The sequence below is a fragment of the Arachis stenosperma genome, chromosome 4 (genome assembly GCF_014773155.1).
Source record: "Arachis stenosperma cultivar V10309 chromosome 4, arast.V10309.gnm1.PFL2, whole genome shotgun sequence".
Taxonomy (NCBI): Eukaryota; Viridiplantae; Streptophyta; class Magnoliopsida; order Fabales; family Fabaceae; genus Arachis; species Arachis stenosperma.
This window is the reverse complement of record NC_080380.1, coordinates 89,661,015-89,681,951: the sequence shown is the minus strand read 5'-3', so window position 1 is coordinate 89,681,951 and position 20,937 is coordinate 89,661,015. Positions and strand designations below refer to the sequence as shown.

The 20,937-nt window shown below is 35.9% G+C and overlaps 2 protein-coding genes across 2 annotated transcripts; one reads left to right on the top strand and one right to left on the bottom strand.

Annotated features, from left to right (window-relative positions):
• The first annotated feature begins 1,610 nt into the window (after positions 1-1,610).
• Positions 1,611-4,248, top strand: LOC130974623 (uncharacterized). The gene is made up of 3 exons (XM_057899484.1): positions 1,611-1,830; positions 2,596-2,844; positions 3,904-4,248. The coding sequence occupies exons 1-3, from the start codon at positions 1,813-1,815 to the stop codon at positions 3,949-3,951; spliced, it is 315 nt and encodes a 104-aa protein (XP_057755467.1). The 5' UTR covers positions 1,611-1,812; the 3' UTR covers positions 3,952-4,248.
• A 970-nt stretch (positions 4,249-5,218) lies between these two features.
• LOC130975187 (uncharacterized) lies at positions 5,219-6,311 on the bottom strand. Its single transcript, XM_057900012.1, has 4 exons — positions 6,245-6,311; positions 5,931-6,203; positions 5,395-5,798; positions 5,219-5,287 (listed from the first exon to the last, which is right to left on the bottom strand). The coding sequence occupies exons 1-4, from the start codon at positions 6,309-6,311 to the stop codon at positions 5,219-5,221; spliced, it is 813 nt and encodes a 270-aa protein (XP_057755995.1).
• Positions 6,312-20,937: the final 14,626 nt, after the last annotated feature.

Below are 20,937 nucleotides of genomic sequence, written 5' to 3'. Positions count from 1 at the left end.
TAACTCTGCGACGGATTTCCAACGAGATTAGTGAGTAATTTGCTACAAAATAGGTAGGATATAGCTTTTGCTTTGCAACAATATTGTCATTGCCAAGTCGCTCATTAAATTAAACTTGCGACAACTTAGCGACAAATATATTTCGTCCGCTAATCAGCAACTTGAAATCAGCAAACGAAGTGGGTCGGTTGTTAAACGGTCGCAAATTTCTCGCTACTTAGGTCCTAGGCACTCAATATCCGTATTTTCACTTTAGCGACTAATTAGCAAGGAACACTTCCCTAACTAAATGATTTATTTGTTGCGACGAGTTAGTGACGACTATTTTCTGTCGCTATCCTAATTTTGAATTTTTACAATATTATGCGACAAATTAGCGAGATACTAGTTGCTCGCTAAAAATAAAAACTTTGGTGACAAATTAGCTAGGAATTTGTCCATCGCAGAATGCATTTCAAGTTTTTGTGACGGATTAGCTAGTAACATTGTTCCTCACTAATTAGCCTTTTTGCACAAAATTTATTTAGCAACGAACTAGTGTATGAACTGTTTCTCGCTAATTGTATATCAAACACTTGCGACAGAATAGTGACAATAATATCCCTCGCTACTTTACTTTTATTCGATTGAACTCCTAAGTGACTGATTTGTAGAACATTGTCACTCGCTAATTAATTTGTGACAAATTAGTGAGGAAATTTTCTCCACTCTTTTTTTAGCTACAAAAGTCAATCTGCAAGAAACAAACTTACTCGTAAATCTCTCGCTAATCAGTCGCTTTTCTCAAGTTCGGGTATTTTGTGACCGCTTATTAATTTTGTCGTTAGTGTGTCACTAATTTCTCACAAGTTAATAACAAAAAATATTTCTCGCAAAAATTCGTCGCTAATTTATTAAATTCTTGTAGTGTATCTATAGATTAGACTTTATTCATTTGGATTTGGCTAAATAATGGGTCAGAATATGAACATCATCCAACCAAAATATTATTGACCAAAATTAAACTGGACAAGCTATACATCAAGTAGCATTTTTTCGGACAAGAACAAAAGTAATTTTGAATTTAGGACATAAATTTTTAAAAAAAATAACGTATTAGTAGTTGACATCAGCAGTATAAGTTAAAAATGATGGGCATTTGAAAAATTAATAATCAATGAATATGATATGTAAAGTTTACTGTGTGATGGTTGCGACTATACTATTGTCATTAATTAGTTGGCAGTTGGCACTATCAGTGACCAATGTGGTTGAATATGTCTGTGCTGTGCCTCAAGAAAGACAGCTAGAAAACCGAAAGCAAATGGCGGGTGCAAGTGCAACAACTAACACGCAAAGGGAAAAGTGAAAAACAGAGAAAATTAAATGAGTCGTTGCAATATACATGCAACTAGTAATACTTATTTCTATTTTTGATAAGTGTATAATGTACGGTTGTTGTCTTATATGGAGTAATTATTCTCACGTTAAATCTAAGTATGGTAAAGTAATAGTTTTCTTTTTTTAATATATTTAATAAAAAATTAAAAATAACAAAAGAAGATAAATTTAAATTTTCAAAAATAGATGGCCAGGAAAAGATATATTAGGGTAGTATCCTACTCCAACTAGGCAACTAACATAGCGCGTAGAATAGTGGCATTTTCGTAATAAAACTTAGAATAGTATTAGTATAGATAGATATAAATGGAAACGCCAAAACAAGATGGCTAAGAGCTACGACTATGATCGCAGCATAAGTTTAGAAAAATCTAAAGCCTCTCGCTCGTTGGTCTTAACTCTAACAAGATCTGCAAATATCTGAAATCTTTCATGGAGCAAAGTAAAGAGGTACCTTAATTCTCACACTCTCTTTTTTCTCTCCAAACTTGAGACTTTGTTGTTTTTGGTTGCTAAGAAAACGAGGTATGGAAAACTAATCAAAGTGGAAAATTCATGTTTCTGTGTCCATATGGTGAATTCAGTCTCTTGTATCGGAGTCGGTTTTTGTGTAATAAAGTTGATGTGGCTGCAGCTCAACTCAACAGAGTCTTGTTCTGAATTTTCAAACATAGTTTTATTCTGTGAAGATTAATCTTAGTTTTTTTGTTGTCCCACCATATCCCTCAATTTCGGCAGTTCAATTTCTAAGACATCATGAATCTAAATTTCATATAAAGTTTGTCTTAGCTAATGAGTTGTGGTATATACAATTCAAAATTCGAATTCATATTACTTGTTTAAGCATAGGAGAGACCTAAGGGTACCATTTGACCAACCAAAGTTGATTCCATTAATTGTAGTTATTAGCACGCGTTTAGGGACTATTGGCTCCCTAGCGGGATTCGTAGGTTAATTAATTAGTTAGTATTTAGCCATGCACTCTGTCTCTGATCTCTCACCATTGTTCTCGGTGCTCGTCATTCTAGAACTTCAGTCCGATCCGTTAATTAATTGACCAGTTTGTATTTTGGTATTATAATATTTCAAAATTTGAGTCGTTCTTTTTCCTCTCTGGTTGTGGTAAATGCTAATCCACACTATTTTTCACTTCTCTGTACCCTAAAACTTTTTCTTAATTGAGAAGCAGCTAACTTGTAAAAGTGGTGAATGTAGAAAAATGCTCCTTGGTTATCAGTGCCACAATTTGGGGACTGGGATCAAAAGGGTGGAGTGCCTGACTACTCACTAGATTTCTCAAAAATCAGGGAAATGAGGAAACAAAACAAGACAAATCTTTCAAGGGCAAGTCTTGGAAACGAAGAAGAGCTCGTGGCTTCAACCACTACCACTACAAACGCAAGCCACACTGAGCCTGAGCCTGTACACCAGCACCCCCATTATCACCAGACAAACTCTCCAACGGTAAGATTCTCGCCCTGTTTAATTTCTTTATTTCATTTTAATTCAGTATTCACTAATAACTAATCTTGTTTAATTCTCGGTCTGTTCTTCACTGAGAATGATAGTGCGGTCATCACAATTCACAAACAATTTCAAGATAAGAGAATATGAAAATTGAATATACTAACACAAATCCGTGGCGGGCGCTCTATATGTTTTTGTAACTCTACCATATTAATATATCCAATTTTAGTTACTGTGGGGTCTTCATCCTCCATTTTTTTTAATTTAATGATAAACATCACTTGGTGTCAAGAACAATGTGGGGGGAAAATGCTTTTAGCAAGGAGACAAATACGAAACGTTGAATAAATAAACTACAATAGCATTAAGGAAGAAAATAACAACTAAGCCAAGTAAGGTCGGCGCCAACTGGTTAATAACAAACACTTGTTGTCCTGTCGTCCATTGCCTTCCTTGATTAATGCATGCTCTGAAACTCTGGAGTATTGTAGATAAATAAAAAGAAGAGTACACGTTGGACTATTAATTATAGGGAATTATATTGTGGGACCAATAGATGATTAGCTGGTTTTCTTAGAGTAATATTGTATATTATGTACACTATTTTTTGCATATATTTTTCTTATACATTTTCATTTTTTATTAAAAATTAAAAATAATTAATAAAAGTTATCTTTTACGCTTAAAAAACAAATCCAATCATAATTCATACCAAGGCAGGACACAGTTCTAGTTGCTGCACATGCAATGACTGTTTGGTGCAACTTGGTTCGTCATTGGTTGACTCATAAAATAGTGACAGGTTGTTTATGGCGTATGGGTCGTAGCGTCGTTGGAGATAATCTCCAACTCATATGTGGTCATAAACAAACTAGTATAGAAAAATCTGTGGTCGGCGTTGGACGCCTCGTCATATCTCATATCATATTACATCGTCTAATGTTGGAACTTGGAAATAAAAAAATAAAATAAAATTAAAAAATAGATCCTTTCATGTATTGTTTTGTTATTTCATATTTGTGGTGGCTGACTTATGCGTTTATGTTTGAATTACAGGCAAGGAGGAGCTTCCTCAGCTACTTCAACTGCTGTGTAAAAGCATGATATTTAATTAAGGGCACGTACAAGTACAACCCTTTTACTTCTAAAGATCAGGAACTGGAACAATTATGCTTCTTGTCTTGGTGATTAGTACTTTAGTATTTGTTTATGTTTTGTCCTTGTAAAAAGAAAGTCCCTTCGTCCAAGCCCTACTCCGATGTTATTAATTTATTGGTATTTGAAAGTTGGGTAATCTAATTTAGAGGTTAAGATGAACATGTAAATGGCACCGATGAGTCATAAACCTGTACACGTATGATTTGATTTCAAAGTATGATTACTTGATTAGTCACTTTATCACCGTTAGGCTCTAGAACTTGAAGTACCATTCCTCTGTTCCTTCGTTTTTCGGATTGAAACTTAATACATGGAATGGAAGTTGAAAACTAGTTTGGACTTGGCGGTTAAATTCTTTTAGACTCTTCCTTTCCAATAATAGATATCATTTTTGACAGAACACGTACAAACTGATGAAAAAATAGTAAAATTTAAAAGAGATTTGAAGTTTTAAACTAAATAATCCTTTGCAATCTTATTCTAAATGAATGATTATTACTGTGAGAGTCAAATACACTATAATTATGAACTAATATAATTGAAAATAATATTAAAAACATTTTTTATTGGACAAAATCTTGGATCGAGAGAAATGAGAATAGTTAAGAGGTGATTACTGATTAGTTTGTTTCCAGTCGTGCATGAATAACCTAACATAAGTTGTTTGTTACACAGACTCGCGTTGATCGAGTTCCAGTGTGCACTTTTACAGAGACATCTACTGAAACCAAGAACTCATACTATTGGCTTTCTCAATTCCTTCTTTGGGAGCCAGCAAAGCAACTCTTAACTACAGAGCCTTCCATAAACCTTTAACATTCTAAATCCTAAACCTCTAACCGCAGAGGATCATTAGCTTGAAATTTCTGATTAGAAAAATGATTTAGAATTCTTACTCATCTCTCTCATTATTCTCCTAATATGTAAATAAAAAAAGTTTTTTTTTTTTACCTTTTAAGTGTTTTAAAAATTAACATCTATATTTATTATTATTTTTTTGAAATAAAGGAAGCTCAACACATTAAAGTAGAGTAGAGCAAACATAGAAAAAAATAAACATACAGATCAACACCCACAATAAAACACTCTCCTGGCAATCCAGCATTGCCCTCAGCCTCCCACCGGATCACACCCATACCACTCTGTGTAACTCAACACCGTCCTTGTTTGAATTCCCTCGATGCTTGCCCTTTTATTATTGAAGATCCGTGCATTACGTTCCAACCAAATGTTCCAAATCACTGCAAAGAACGCTGTCATCCACATCTTTTGCCCTTGTTGTCTATTGTGCATGCCACGCCAACTCTCAAACAGATCTTTAACGGTTCCAAGAATTACCCACTCTCTATGAAACGACCGCACCCAATTACACCACACCTATCATGTTACCTCACACCAAAGAAATAAATGCTCAGCCGATTCGATTTCCTTGGTACACAGTACACAAATGCTATCACTCTGAATGTTAACTCCTAGTTTAGTTAACCTCTCCTTGGTGTCAACTCTACCAACTAGCACAAACCACCCAAAAAGCTCAATTCTCAGAGGTACAAAACCTTTCCAAAGTGGACTTGTAAAGCTATAGCTCGTGATCTCATCCGACAACATCTCCAATTGTATGACCTGTATAACGGAGTTCGTAGAAAAAACACCTTTATTGTCAAACTTCCACATCACATTGTCCTCGTGCCTAGCTGACAGCTTCACTGGACGTAACATCTCATGGAGATGACGGAGAAGTTCCAGCTCCCATTGAAACAACTCCCTCCTCCATTGAAAATTCCATATCCATTCTAACCCATTTCAAAACCCGCAGTCCCCAATGAAAAATCCTTGTTGGCTTGAAATAGAGAAGAGTCTTGGAAAACTCACTTTTAGAGCACCATCCTGACCTCAGTTATCCTCCCAAAATCGGGTTTTCCTACCATTGCCTACTTCCATTGCCAGGCCACTGACCACTTTATCTCGAACCCGTGGTTCTTTGATATTCAGCTGACATATGTCCTTCCAAGGCCCTCCTTTTACTGGTAAAGACTGAGTTGTTAGCATTATATCCGGGTTCAACTTGTTGCATGAACAAACAATCTTCTTCCACAGCGGGCACTCCTCCTTTGAAAACTGCCACCACCACTTAAACAGGAGCGCTGTATTCCTCAGCACTGCATCACCCACCCCAAGCCCCCAACTTTCTTTGGGGTCTGGACCAACTCCCACTTGACCAAAGGAATACCATAGTTACTGTCCTCCTTGCACCATATAAATTTTCTTTGTAATGCAATGATCTTGTCTGCCACCGCCTTTGGCATCTTGTACAAGCTTAGGTAGTATATGGAAAGGCTATTCAAGACCGATTTGATAAGAACAAGCTTACCTTATTTATTTAACACCTTCGCTTTCTATAAGCTAAGCTTCTGTTCCACCTTATCGATGATTGGTTTCCAAGTCTTCACTAGGCGCAGATTCGCTCCTAGAGAAATCCCCAAGTATCTAACCGGTAAAGCGGCTTGCTGGCAACCCAGTAGTTGACACACATGATCGATCCATCCCTGCTCACAGTTTACCGAGATCATATTCGATTTATCAAAATTGATGCTCAACCCAGACATTAACTCAAAGCACCGCAACAGCCTCTTATAGTTTACAATTGTTTCGGTCTCCGGCAGGCATAACAAAATGGTGTCATCCGCAAATTGTAAATGTGACAGTTCAATATGATCTCCCCCTACCAGCAGTGGAGCAATGCGCCCATTCCTCACAGCTTCCCCCAACATCCTATGCAAAACGTCGACAACTAGCACGAACAGAAGTGGTGAAAGTGGGTCCCCTTGTCGTAGTCCCCGCTCCATCTTGAATGGCTTGGATGGTGACCCATTTACCAGGACTGCCATAGTAGCCATAGTAACACACTCTTTCACCCAATTCCTCCACCTTTGGCCAAAGCCCATTTTCTGAAGCACAGCATCTACAAAACTCCATCTTACTCTGTCATAAGCTTTTTGAAAATCCAGTTTGATAATAGCTGCTGTCTTTTTCCGAGTCTTCAGCCAATGAACCGTCTCGCAGGCTTTGAGTGCGCCATCATGAATTTTCCTACCCTTTACAAATGCCATCTGAGTCTTTCCGACCAACCCCGGCATGACACCTCGCATCCTTCTCACTAACAACTTTGAAATTACTTTATACACACACCCCACCATGCTAATCGGCCGAAAGTCCTTCACCTCCTTTGCACCTTCAAACTTTGGGGCTAATGTCACCCATGTTACATTCACATCCGTTGGCAACTTAACACTTTGAAAGAACCCCATTACTGCTTCAATGAACTCCGGTCCAATATCCTCCCAACATTTCTTGACGAAGTTCATGTTGTACCCATTACTTCCTGGGACCTTGGAAGATTCGCAGCCCCACACTGCCTCCCGGATTTCCTCTGCTGATGGCATCACTTCTAGTGCTTCAGCCTCCTCTCTCTGGATACGCTTCACCAAACCATCCCTGACCCCAATCCTCGGAACATATTCCTGCCGATATAAATCCTTGTAGAACGCTCTAATTACACCTTTTATTCTCGCCTGATTACGCACAAGTCTTTCATGTATCATCAGGGCATCTATCCTGTTATTCCGTCTTCTGGCTGAGGCAATGCTATGAAAGTATCTGGTATTCTTATCCATGTTGGCAGCATGCTTGGACCGAGACATCTGTTTCCAGTGAATTTCCTTCCTAATGTACCATTTTTCACAAAATCTCACCAGCGCCTTCCTTCTAGCCTATGTTGTACCATCATAGATCCCATCACTAACCAACCTGTCCAACCTTGTGATCTCCTCCTCAAACTGCAGGAGTTTCTTATCCATGTCCCTGAAGTTATCCTTGTGCCATTTCCGCAGTGGTACTGTTAAAGCCCTCAGTTTACATGTGAACTGGGCTTCTCCCAAGCTTTTCCATTCATTCTTCACCATTCTCAGAAATTCCTCATGCGTAAACTAGGAATCCAGACTTCTGAATGGTCTAGGGCCCCCTCCTAATGTTGTACCTTCCAATATCAGCGGGCAGTGATCCGACAACCCCCTTGGGCCCCCTTTTAGCCGAATATCCGGAAACCTCTCAGTCCATTCAATATTGACCAGCACCATATCAATCCAACTACAGGATCGTCCCCTAAACCATGTATACTTTCTATCAGTAAGAGACAAATCCATCAACTGCATGTCATGCACCCAACTCTTAAACTCTTCCGCTGATGCTGGCAAGCTAGTCCCCCTTTTTCGATCCTCAACATGTAAGATTTCATTAAAGTCCCCTAAAAAATAGAAAGGAACATGACACAAACCCGCCATATAGCTTAGTTCTTCCCACACCTCCTTCTTCGCATCCCTCCCATGCGCCCTGTACACCAAACAAAAAGCACAGAGGAAGTTAGTCCTGGTTAACACTCCTTCAACGCACAGCCACTGCTCACCTTTATAGCTATTATGTACTTTAAACACTCCATCATCCCACATCAATAATAGACCCCCAGCCGTCCCTACAGACTCCACAAATTCCCACTCAGCAGTACTAATTCCCCAAAGCTGTGCAACATCATATTTAGTAAGTACTTCCCTTTTTGTTTCAATCAATTCTAATATGTTCAAGTTATATTTATTCTTCAAAGATTTCACCATACTCAATTTTCTGTCCCCCCCCCTCAACCCCCTAATGTTCCAACAGCTCACAATCATTTAAACAAATTTTTACTCACCTTGTTTTTATTCTTCGGCCGACTCCTTCTTGCCTTTTCTTTTTGCTTCGCCATTCTTCTCTTCGCCGCTATTTCTTCATTTTGTGCTTGCGAAATCCCCATAATATCTACTTCTTCATCATATAAAACCGCACCCGATTCCACTGCCAGTGCCCAGGTTACTTGATTTTCTTGTACCTGCTCTTCCTGTGTCTCCTTATACTCATCACCCTCTGCCTGACCCCCGGTTTCCGTTTCCTCCCCTGCTCCTACCCGCCCGAGATCACCACCGTCAGCCACAGCCTGAATCTCACCCTCTGTGTTGCCGTTTGCTTCCAAAGTCCCCCTTCCCGGTTTGCCGTCTCAGGCACCCTGTGGCACAATCACAATCGACCATGCCCGCAAGACCCCCTTCCTGGGTTTCTTGCTCCTGCCGCCGTACTGCCCCTCCGGCAGACATCCCCCCTGCGACCCTCTCCCCCTATCGCACTCAACAGCCTCCCCCGCACGCGGTTCTACCCCCTCCACATCCTCCTCCAAGTACTGGGTCTCATCCGCCAGTGACGTCCAAGCACTGAGTAGCACCCCTCCCGGCTCGGCAGTGACCTCCTCAAGGTACCCTGGCTAGCCTCGCACACCATGCAGGGGCACCGCTGCACTCAAAGCACAAAAAGCCTTGCGGAGTTTCGGATCACCCGATCCGCCCGTGCCTCCAAAGGGAAACGGTCCAAAAGCCCTTGCATCCAGCCTCCAACTCTGGCCCAGCTCCTCCTCTGCCCCAATCTCCAGCCCAGCCTCTGCCCCAATCACCCAGCACTCACCATACACGTCCCGCAGCCCAATTCCACCCTGAATAGCTATTGGGCCAAATGAAGGCAAGCCCAACACGTGCTCCTCACACCTCCCAGCCTGGTGGCCCACCGGATCCACATAGTACATCCCATACGGTCTAGCACACGCTATAGGAACCCCCCTCTCCCAGTACCACAAACCTGTGTGACCGATCTTTCTGACTCCCTCTCATTAATCCCCTCAAATCCCTTAGCAACCGCATCCCCATCGTCCTTGGTACCACTAACTGAATCTGGTACATGAATATCCTTTTTGAAATTCAAATAATCAACGTTAACATCATTCAAAATCACCTCTCTAATTACTATTCTGTCCTCCTCATGTACATCCACCGTAGCTCTCCCGTCGATCAGTTCCGCCGCAGGATCCTACTGCGCCGCCACCTTTTCCTAGACATTGTCAGGGGCTTCTAAAACTATATTCTCAGCACAGACCCTGAGACTCCCCTTCTCACTGTCCTCACCACCCCCCTAGGCACCCACCTCCTTCACAAAAACCCCAAAGACATTATTCCCAATAGCAATTTGCATCCATTCTCGAATTTCATCAAACACTTCTGTCTCAACTTGAAGCCTTCCAGCTGTAAACGATGATCCTTTACCTGTCATTACATCACACTGAAGCACGTCTCCCCACTGTCCTCCTATTTTTTTAAACGTGTCCGGCGACCATGCATGTAGAAGGATTCCGTAGCACTCCAACCACACTCTTCGAGTGATACACCATTCTGATTCCTTCCAATGCCCGATCCTATTGAAGTAGTGCAACAAGGTATCCATTTTGAAAGTAAATGCTTCGCCAGCATGCTCCACAGTATCAAAGGTTAACAACACTTTAGACGCCCCGATCTCCCTAACGTCCACAATGTGAGGCATATGTTTACACACCCTCTCCTTCACCGATCCCAAGTCCTGAGGTTTTAGAGCTTTTCCCACTAAACTTCTCACAAACTAATCCATATTTGAGTTAACTATGAATATATAATGTATCTATTATAATATATATTACTGGAAGATGTTCACATATGATATTGTACTTGCTTGAAATATGATATTTTAACTTTTATAACCATCGAGATTTATATTAAATAATACATGTGGTCAAGATTCATTAAATAAAAATACTGTGTACATTACTCATAGAAAGTCCACAAAAAATCTCCAACAGATTCTTCCCTTTTTCAGTTTGGAATGGATGAAAATGTCCAATCTAACCAACTTAAATTGTTGCATCGTATACAATGACATCTCTCAACTGTCAAACCATGTTTTCTCTCACAACAAATAAAAGCTATTTTTTTTTCCGGTCCTCAACTGAAGTTAGTTCATAGTGGGATTTTGTTTTTAATGGAGTGAAGGGACAATTAATTTCTAATATTTTGATTTTAGATTAATTAATTTTTTTAAAATATTAATTTAGTTTTTTAGGATAGTAAATAGTAGACATATTATATTCTTCTATTAATTCATCAATTAAAATTTAATGGTGATATTTATATATACTATTAATTATTCTGATGTATCTATCTATAAAAGATATAATCATAATAATTTTAAAACGAAATTTTACTTATTTTAATAAAATTTGTAATAAATAGACATGAGTTGATAAAAAAATATATAAAAACTCAAAAGATAATAAATATTTCATTGTCCACAATTATATCGTTTTCATGCTTATATAATAGTTATGTTTTACTAAAAAAAGTAACTAGATATACACTATTAATAACGAAATACATGGACAATTCTATTTCATTTTGTATTATTTATTGATAAAATGACATATATAACCACCATTTGTTATCTTATAGGATCTAATTAATACTTTTTTCTTTTGAAAATTAATTAATTCAAGATTAACATTTTTGAGAATCTAATTGTTACGGTACTCTTTTTAATTTTTTATTTTTTTTTAAATTAACCTTTTAAATGCATGTGTTATAATGGACTTTATGAGATTGAAAGTTTATTAAAAAATATACAAAATAATATTAAAATTCTTAATTTTGGTTTATTTTTTATTTTATCTAAATTTATTTAATGTGTAAAATTTTAAAATTTATTATTTTATATATAATTTTCATATTTCATTAACAAAATAACAATAGAGGTAATAACCAAATCAGTACCCGAAAGATTCAAACGCTGACATTTTGGTACCTCACTATTGTTATTAACAAAATGGTCCTTAAAAGATTTTAAAATTTGACAAGCGTGCCCCCGAGCTTGCCGGAGCAAATTTCCGCCAAGCACAATGCTGATGTGGCCACCGTATTTTGGTGACTTGACAAACCACCCCCAAAGTTTCCTCCCCAAGGCACACTCCCTCCCCTTCCCTCTCCCTCCCTGTCGCAGCCTCCATACCCAACGCACATTTCTCCCCCATCGTAGTCCCCGCCATACCACAACCCCCTCCCCAACGTACGCTTCCCCTTTCTCTCTCAACACCACCATTCACAGCAATAACTTTAACATCAACAACAACAACAACCTCCACCACTCTCCCTCTCCAACGCACACTACCCCTCCCTCCCTCAACCCCACCACTCGCAGTAACAATAGCCTTAATATCAACAGCAACAATAATCTCCACCACTCCCCCTTTCCCAGCGCACACAACCCTCTCCCTCCCTCAACACCACCATTCACAGCAACAATAACCTCAACATCAACAGAGTTTTTCTAAATCATGAATTGTCCCAAATTTTTTGGTTAAATTATCATTCAAAAAAATTAATAACAATAAAACTCAGAGAAAACAAACAAATTCATATACAATAATCAAAATAAAATAAAATAAAATAAAATAAAACTTAATACAACACCACCAAAGCAAGAATAGAAGAAGAACACCAGACACAGAGGGGGCACGACACGATGGAGCCAAGATGGAACCTAGACAGAGGAGGCATGGCAGCGACTGGGGGCTAGCAGCAAGCAGATACAAGCATTGAAGGCGACAGCGGTGAAGGCGCACATATAACGCAATACCACGAAGGAGATAGACGACACTAGCGGACGTAGAAGACCCGACGACAAGATGGCAACAGTGCGGCGTCGATGACACTGGCTCTGTAAGACTGAGAAGGTTGAGCTCCACTGCTATTTTGAGGGAGAGTAAGTTGAGAGTGTGAGACACTGTGTTGAAAAAGGGATTAGAATTCAAAGGAGCAAGAGAAGGGGATTAGGGTTCAGAAAGGGGGATTTTGGATTGAGGAGGGGGGAAGTGCATTGGGGATGGGGGATTAGGGTTAGGGAGGGGGAGGGAAGGATTAGGGTTGGGGAAGGAGGAGAGTGCATTCAGGAAGGGGAAGGGGGGAGTGTAAAGAAAGGAAGAAGTAGGGTGAGGGGGGTGTTCGCCATGTCATCAAAATGTAGTGGCCATGTCAGCACTGTGCTTGCCGGAGATGTGCTCTGGCGAACTCGTGGGTACGCTTGTCAAATTTTAAAATCTTTTAAGGACTAATTTATCAATAACAATAGTGAAGTACCAAAATGTCAGCGTTTAAATCTTTCGAGTACTGATTTGGTCATTACCTCAATAACAATATATATATTTTAAACTTTAGTCATATTTTGTAACTTTATGTATGAAAAAGGTAAATAATTTACTTAAATATTTCATTTCTGTATACTTGAAAGATCACAAACTGAATCTAACTAAATAAAATCGAAAGAAAGAAAAAATCATTTCGGTTCTCATTACAAAAAATTGTATTCCTATGTTAAATGTATTTTTTTTAAGGTAATTTACCCAAATAAATAAATTTGTTGAAAGCTTTACTCAAATACACAAAATAGATATCCCTTACGTGATTGTGCATTTAACACTTCTATGTAAACCGTGGTAAGCTACCACGGTTTCTGATTATAACATAAACAGTGGCAAGCTACCACGGATTATGATGTTTTGGGTTTGTGTGTAAACCGTGGCAAGCTCCCACGGTTTACGAAGAGAGAAAGATAAGCATAAACCGTGGCAAGCTCCCACGGTTTATGAAGGGGGAATTTTAATCCTAAACCATTTATTTTTAGATGTTTGATTGCATCAATGTGGTATCATTTAGACTGCGCATGATAATTGTGACAGAATACATGTATATAATAGAAGCTCAAACCGCTTAAACTATCAAATACATAGCAGATAACATATTAGACAATTCTCAAACCTTTTTAACTATCAAATACATGGCAAATAATAAATTACAGAAGTCTGAAATACATAAGGCTAAATAGCATGCGAAGAACATAAACTAACATAGTTCCTACCGGACATGACAATATGACATAACTAATCAGAATCCTCAATGGTGTCACTGTCATCATCGTCGAACTGACCGAGCAGGTGACCTCCGGTGCCACACAATGGAGGACGCCTCACTCTCCTAGGTCTCTGCTCTGCCGCTGGTCCTGATGGCTGTGCGGGAACGCCGCTGAATGCTGAGGCTGGGGTCCCTCCTAATGGGATCCATGGGTCAGTCGGAGATGCTGCAGGCTCGTTGAGGTCAACGGCCAACTGAGGAAGAACATCGTCAGTCTGTGGCTGCGGATCAGCAAACTGGGACTGGTCGTCAGGCATCTGTGGCCTATAATGGGTCCCATCATCATCCATGAGCATGTCTGCTATATTCCTATAGAACTCTGACTCAGTAACAGGATCATCGATGTCCATCCCAACAGCCGCGGTGGTATACCCAGCAAACGCATGTGGGGCGACATTCCCAAAGAGCTGAGAGCTACTACCCACATCGTAGGTCGGCTGATCCATAGCTGAGGCTGAACCAACTACATCCTCACCAACACCATGCTGAGTGCCCTGATCATCAACGGAAGGTACTCTACCTCGAGCCCCTCCACGGCCGTCCCTCCCTGTCTGTCGTCTGCCTCTATGTCGAGGAACACGATAATCCGCCGCATCTCAATAAACCGTGGTAACCCATAGCGGTTTACGTTCACGTCGCAATCTTCATAAACCGTGGGAACTTGCCACAGTTTATGCTTATCTTTCTCTCTTCGTAAACCGTGGGAGTTTGCCACGGTTTACACACAAACCACAAACAGCGTAATCCATGGTAGCTTGCCACGGTTTATGTTATAATCAGAAACCGTGGTAGCTTACCACGGTTTACATAGAAGTGTAAAATGCACAATCACATAAGGGATATCTGTTTTGTGTATTTGAGTAAAGCTTTCACCAAATTTATTTATTTGGGTAAATTGCCCTTTTTTTTATTTCTTATTTTCAATTGAGACATTTCTCAAACATTACATCAAATAGCTTAAATTGATTATTTTACCTTTTAAAATTAAATTAATTGAGTCATCCATTTTATCTTACAAATCTTAGCCCTTTCTTATAACTTTTATTTATTATTAAAACATTTTCATAAGCTTATTAAAACTATTTCCAATATATATCATGTGTTTAATACATGTTTTTTATTTTTATTTTTAGCATATTTTTTTTCTTTTTATGAATAACGGATCTATTTTAATTAAAGTATGTATTTAAAGTTAATAATTAAAGAATATTCTTTCTATATAGAATTTGTTGATTTGCTAATTTTCTTTTATGTATTATAATTTATATATGTGTATACACGCGTGTGTATAAATAAAGATTATAGAAAATAAAGTTGTTAAACTCTCAAGTTAATTCTTAAATACTTATTTACAAATTTATGAATTTAAATAAATAAAACAAGTAAACTTAATAACTTAAATTTGAATAAATTCGAATCAGTTTAAGTAAATTCAGTAAATTCGTATAACTTGTATAAAATTGGTAATCCTTGTGTATACTATTTTAAATTTATTTTGGTCCCTTAAGTATTAAAATATGTAATTTAAAAAAAATAAAAATTAAAGATATGATGTCTATATCTAATCAATTTTAATTTTTAACATCATATATTTATGATTTATTCAAAGATTTTAGATAGAGAAAAAATATTTAATAAAATAAGATGAGATTTTATTATTGTGTTTGCTTAATTGATACGAAAAAATAAAATTAGAAAAAATTTAAAATTGTTTTATAGAAAAATCTTTATATATATATATATATATATATATATATATATATATATAACCGAAAGAATTTGCATGCTTTAAGTGATCTTAAAAATAAATTTAAATGATTTAAGATACAAAATTTCAATTTATACCTATAAATAGAATTAGATTTAAAAAAAAAATATAAGTAGAAGATTTTAATTCTTCTTTTCATCTAATTTATCTAAGATTATTAGAAAAGAAAATAACAAAACAATTATCACATATTGATAACATGTATCAAAAGTAATAAAATCATTTATAATGATTTCTTTATAACAGATTAGATATAATACTTGAGAGACTGTAATTATTAGAATTAAAAACATGTTGTCATCCGATCATACAAAAATACTATCATAGCGAGGCCCAAATTTGCTATTAATGCCTTGTTCGATAAATTTTTTAGTTAAGCGAATTTTAAGACAGAATTCGAATCATCAATACTTATTTAAGTAGATGATTGAGTTAACAATCTCGCTATATTACCAACAATATTTTTGTTAACTTCTACCAACTCTTGTTTATGACTGTGTTTAATAGAAGTGTCTTTATAAATGTGTCTAATAAAAATGTTTTTTTATGGCTATGTCTAATGAAAGTGTCTTTATAAATGTATTTTCTAGATGTGTCTCTTTATACATATATTTAAAATATAATAATTAATTATTATTGATAATAAATTGACAGATAGTATATTGATACCCTATATTTTTTTTTGAGTTAATCACTCAATCGATTTAAGTTAGTTATTATAATTCTAAGACTAACATTTATTGTTGATAGTTAATGAACTTTTATTGACTAACAAAAACTTAAATTATACTCGATACCTATTTTACTAAACCCCAAGGATTTAGGTGCTCAAAAATTAATAGTAAATATTTTGTTAATTACCATAATATATATTTACACATCAAAGGAAATTCTAATACTGGATTTTTCGTAAAAATATTCTATTGACAATATATGATAATTATAACCATAAATAGTTATTGTTATGAATCAAGTTAATGTTTATATCTCTTTATATATATAATTTAATAAATAAGATATATTAATTTTTGTTCAACAAAATTATTTATATATATGGAGAGATTTGTATTATTAATATCTTTTTTTAATAATTTTACACTTAAGAATAATTTATATGACATTATAAAATATTTATCTTTACAAAAATATTATTATATTAATTCATTCGTTGAATGATACATATAATAATTACAATAAATTGTTTAACACATAATAGATTAAATTATAGTCATATTATTAATAATGAATTTTACATTGTTAATATTATTAATAAAAAATATTTATTAAAAATTAATAAAACATTAAATTAAGAAAGACATTAATATTCATTAAAATATTATTAATTATTTTTGGGTGAAAGACATGCAGTTAAATTAAAAAAGATATATTTATATTTAAATAAATAAATGTAAAAAAAATTGATTCGTAAATAGATGATAAAAACCCATCAAATAAAAAAAAAAATTCATGACGACAATAAGATATTTCAAAATTTCATATTACAATTAGGGAGAAATTGCTCAGCATATTTAAAAACAGTAACCTTTCTTAGTCACATTATATTATTATTGTAATGGCTTCCAAGTTTTAATTCAACTACTCAAATTTAACTTTTCAATGCTTCTTTAGAGGTGATTTTAGTAATTTCATACCTCACTTTAAGATAAATTGCAACTCACAACTTACCCGTTTTAAGTAACATCATATTTTATTGTCGTACACGTATACGGGATAATTTTTCTATATTACTAGTTTTATAAGATATTTTTTATTGTAATTGAATTAAAATTTTTTTATCTGAAATTAATGAGATCTCTCCTTTTTCTCTCTTCTCTTTTGTATATTTCTTCCTCTTTTATCCATTCTATTTCTTTATCTTTATTGTTCTTTCCCTCTCCTAGAACTCATATTTTATTTTTGCATATATCTCAGGTACTTAGTACCCATTTAACTTTTCTTACACAGATTGAGGTCTTAATATCCGAAATGTGTTTAATTTTTGGAATCTCCTCAATAACTGAGATGTGACCAATTATATATTTATGTAATTACGTTATACTTTATGTATTTTCGTAAATTTTATATTTATTTAATTTAAATAAAAAAATCTCCCTTTTATTCTGTGTATCTCTTTTGCCATAAACCAAAAGGCTGGAGATTTTTTTAAATAAATAAAATAAATATTTTATTTATCGAAATAGACAATTCGTAGCCTTTTTTTACCAATGTATCCTATGTCCTATTTCGTTTATAGTGAAACGAATTACTACTATACGTATTTCGTTTACACTGTAAATAAAATAAGGCACAAAACAACGTGACCGTATCACATTTGTACATGTGGTGTGTAATGCTTGACGATCGGATTTTCTATCGGTAAAGAAATATAAAAATATGATCGCGTTATAAGTATAGCTTCTAAACCAACAGAAAATCCTTTTGTACAAACGTTTAGTTGTCACAAGTAACAAACCCAATAAAATTTATAAACCGAAGTATTCAAACATCGGGTCGTCTTCTCAAGGAATTGCAGGGAAGTATGATTCATTATTGGTTATGGAAAACAATATTTTTGTGTTTTTAAAAAGGTTTGAACAAGAGAAATAAATTGCAAGAATTAATAAATTAATAACTAGAAAACTCTTGGCAAGGTATGAGAATTAGAATGCCTATCCTAGTTATCCTTATCAATGGTGATGAGAATTATATTTTTGCTCCCACTAAATCAAGTGGTTAAATTAAATTAACACCTAAAGTCCTAGTCAATTCCTAAGGAAAGAGAGTTATAGGAATCTAAATCAATCAGCAAAGATATCAGTTATCAATCACAATGAGTTTGACAACTCAATAGTTACCAATTAATCAACCAAAGCCAAGAATATAAGAAACTAAATAAAAATTATATGTCTGAAATACCTCAAATATTAATAAAAAAAATTAGATCCAACATGAAAAAGTTCATAAGTCAATATTAACAAACTAAAATAAAATAATAGAATAAATAAAAGTAGAAGATAAATTGAAATAAAGGAACATTGAACCTGTGATTGAAAAGATGAAATCCTAATCATAAATCCTAAGAGAGAGGAGAGAACCTCTCTCTCTAAAAACTACATCTAAACCTAAAATTGTGTGTATGATCTGCTATGTTGAGTCTCGGCATGTTCCTTGACTTTAATCTATGTTTCTGGGCCGAACTCTGGGTCAAAATGCGGCTCGAAACTGTCTCCAGCGTATTCTGTAATTTCTGCAGATCGCGTATGTCACGCGTACGCGTCATTCAGCGATTTTCTTCTCCACGCGTGCGTGTCAGGCACGCGCTCACGTCGTTTGCGCGAACTCCAATCCACGCGTACGCATCAAGCACGCGTACGCGTTATTGTGATTTTGTCCAAATCGCGCGCACGCGTCAGCCATGCGTGCACGTCGCTGTCCGCTGGTTGTCTCCTTTATTTCTTGTGCTCCTTCCCTTTTTGCAAGCTTCCTCTCTATTCTCTAAGCCATTCCTGCCATATGAAGCCTGAAACACTTAACACACAGGTCACGACATCAAATGGTATAAAGGAGAATAAAAATATACAATTAAAAGATCTTTAGGAAGCAAGTTTTCAATCATAGAACAATTTAGGAAGGAATTGTAAATACATGCTAATCATATGAATAAGTGGGTAAAGACTTGATAAAAACCACTCAATTAAACACAATATGAATCATAAAATAATGGTTTATCAACCTCCCCACACATAAACATTAGCATGTCCTCATGCTTAGCTTAAGGAGATAAAATAAATGAGTAGGAAAAAGCAAGATTCATGCAATGCAACCTATGAATGTGAATGCAACTACATGCTAAAATAATTCTACCTACTTGGTGAAAAAATAAATAAATCTTTCAAGAACAAATATGAACTAGATTTCACTAATTCAAATCACAAAATAAAGTACAAATAACTTGCAAGAAGAAAATAGCTCATGAAGGCAGGGAACAAAGAATCGAGCATCGAACCCTCATTAGAAGTGTATGCACTCTAATCGCTCAGGTGTTTAAGGTTCGATCTCTCAATTCTCTACTAACCTTGCTTTCTAAGGCTTGCTTTTCTTCTACCAATCAACAAAGAATTAATGCACAGATACACATATCAAGAGGTCTTTTAAGGGTTGTGATGGGGTCAAGGTCAGGGTAGGATTGTATTTGGTCAAGTGGACTGAAATCTGAATCCTTAATTAACCTAAACTCTTCTCACCTAACTTAGGACAATCCATATAATTACAATGCAAGATCTAACTGTCCATTAACTATGTTTACCACACATTCATGCATCCCAAATTTAAGTTCAACTCATATGCATTGATATTATTACTTAACTTGGGGCATTTTGTCCCCTTTTTATTTATTTACTTTTTTTCTTTTCTTTTTCTCTCTTTTTTTTCTATTTTTCTTTTCTTAATAAATATTTTTTTCAATGCATGTGATTAAGGTATTGAATGCATAAACATGTTCTTAACATTCTTGTTCACATTTTCTCAAGAGTATACAACACCCAATTCTCAAACCAGATATTTTCAATCCCAATTTCTCCACACTTGATTCGTGAGCACTTTCACTAGTCTAAGTTAACCAAGGATTCAAATTAGGGACATTATTATTTTTTGCTTAGAGTTAATGATATGCTAAAGTAACGAACAAAGGGATAAAATAGGCTCAACATTGGTTTGCAAAGGGTAATGAAGGGTAAGGCCGTATGGGTATGTAGGCTCAGTGAAACAAAGGCCTCAATCATATAAGTGCATGCATACATCAAACAATGGAAATATAGAATTAAGCAAGACAAATATCACAATTTTAGAGAGAAAAACACACAAAAATAAAATATATTGGTTGATAAAATACAACCAATCAAATAGGCTCAAAATCTCACTTGTTTTGTGTGTTCGAGCTCTAAATCATGTTCCAATATAATATTTTTTCGAACAAGTTTTTCGAAAAGTTTAATTCAAATTAGTGAAATGCTATAGAAAGTTTTCTTGAAAAAGAAAATATTACTTCAACCAAGTGGTAAAATATGCACAAAATCAAACAAACATGCAAATGCAACAACTAATTTAAACATTAGTGTTGAGACAAGAAGGTACTAACCCACGGAGATCGATATCGACCTCCCCACACTTAAAGATTACACTGTCCTCGGTGCATGCAAAGATGTGCAGGTGGGCGGGGGTTGTGGTTTCTTAGCTGGTGCTCGTTGTAGAGTCTTTCTCTTTACC

Coding starts and splice junctions, on each gene's coding strand:
- LOC130974623 (XM_057899484.1), top strand. Junction 2,845..3,903: donor ACCAGACAAACTCTCCAACG/GTAAGATTCTCG, acceptor TTTGAATTACAG/GCAAGGAGGAGCTTCCTCAG.
- LOC130975187 (XM_057900012.1), bottom strand. CDS start 6,311: ATGCCAAAGGCGGTGGCAGACAAGATCATTGCATTACAAAGAAAATTT. Junction 6,204..6,244: donor TATATGGTGCAAGGAGGACA/GTAACTATGGTA, acceptor GAGTTGGTCCAG/ACCCCAAAGAAAGTTGGGGG. Junction 5,288..5,394: donor ATTTATTTCTTTGGTGTGAG/GTAACATGATAG, acceptor CATGCACAATAG/ACAACAAGGGCAAAAGATGT.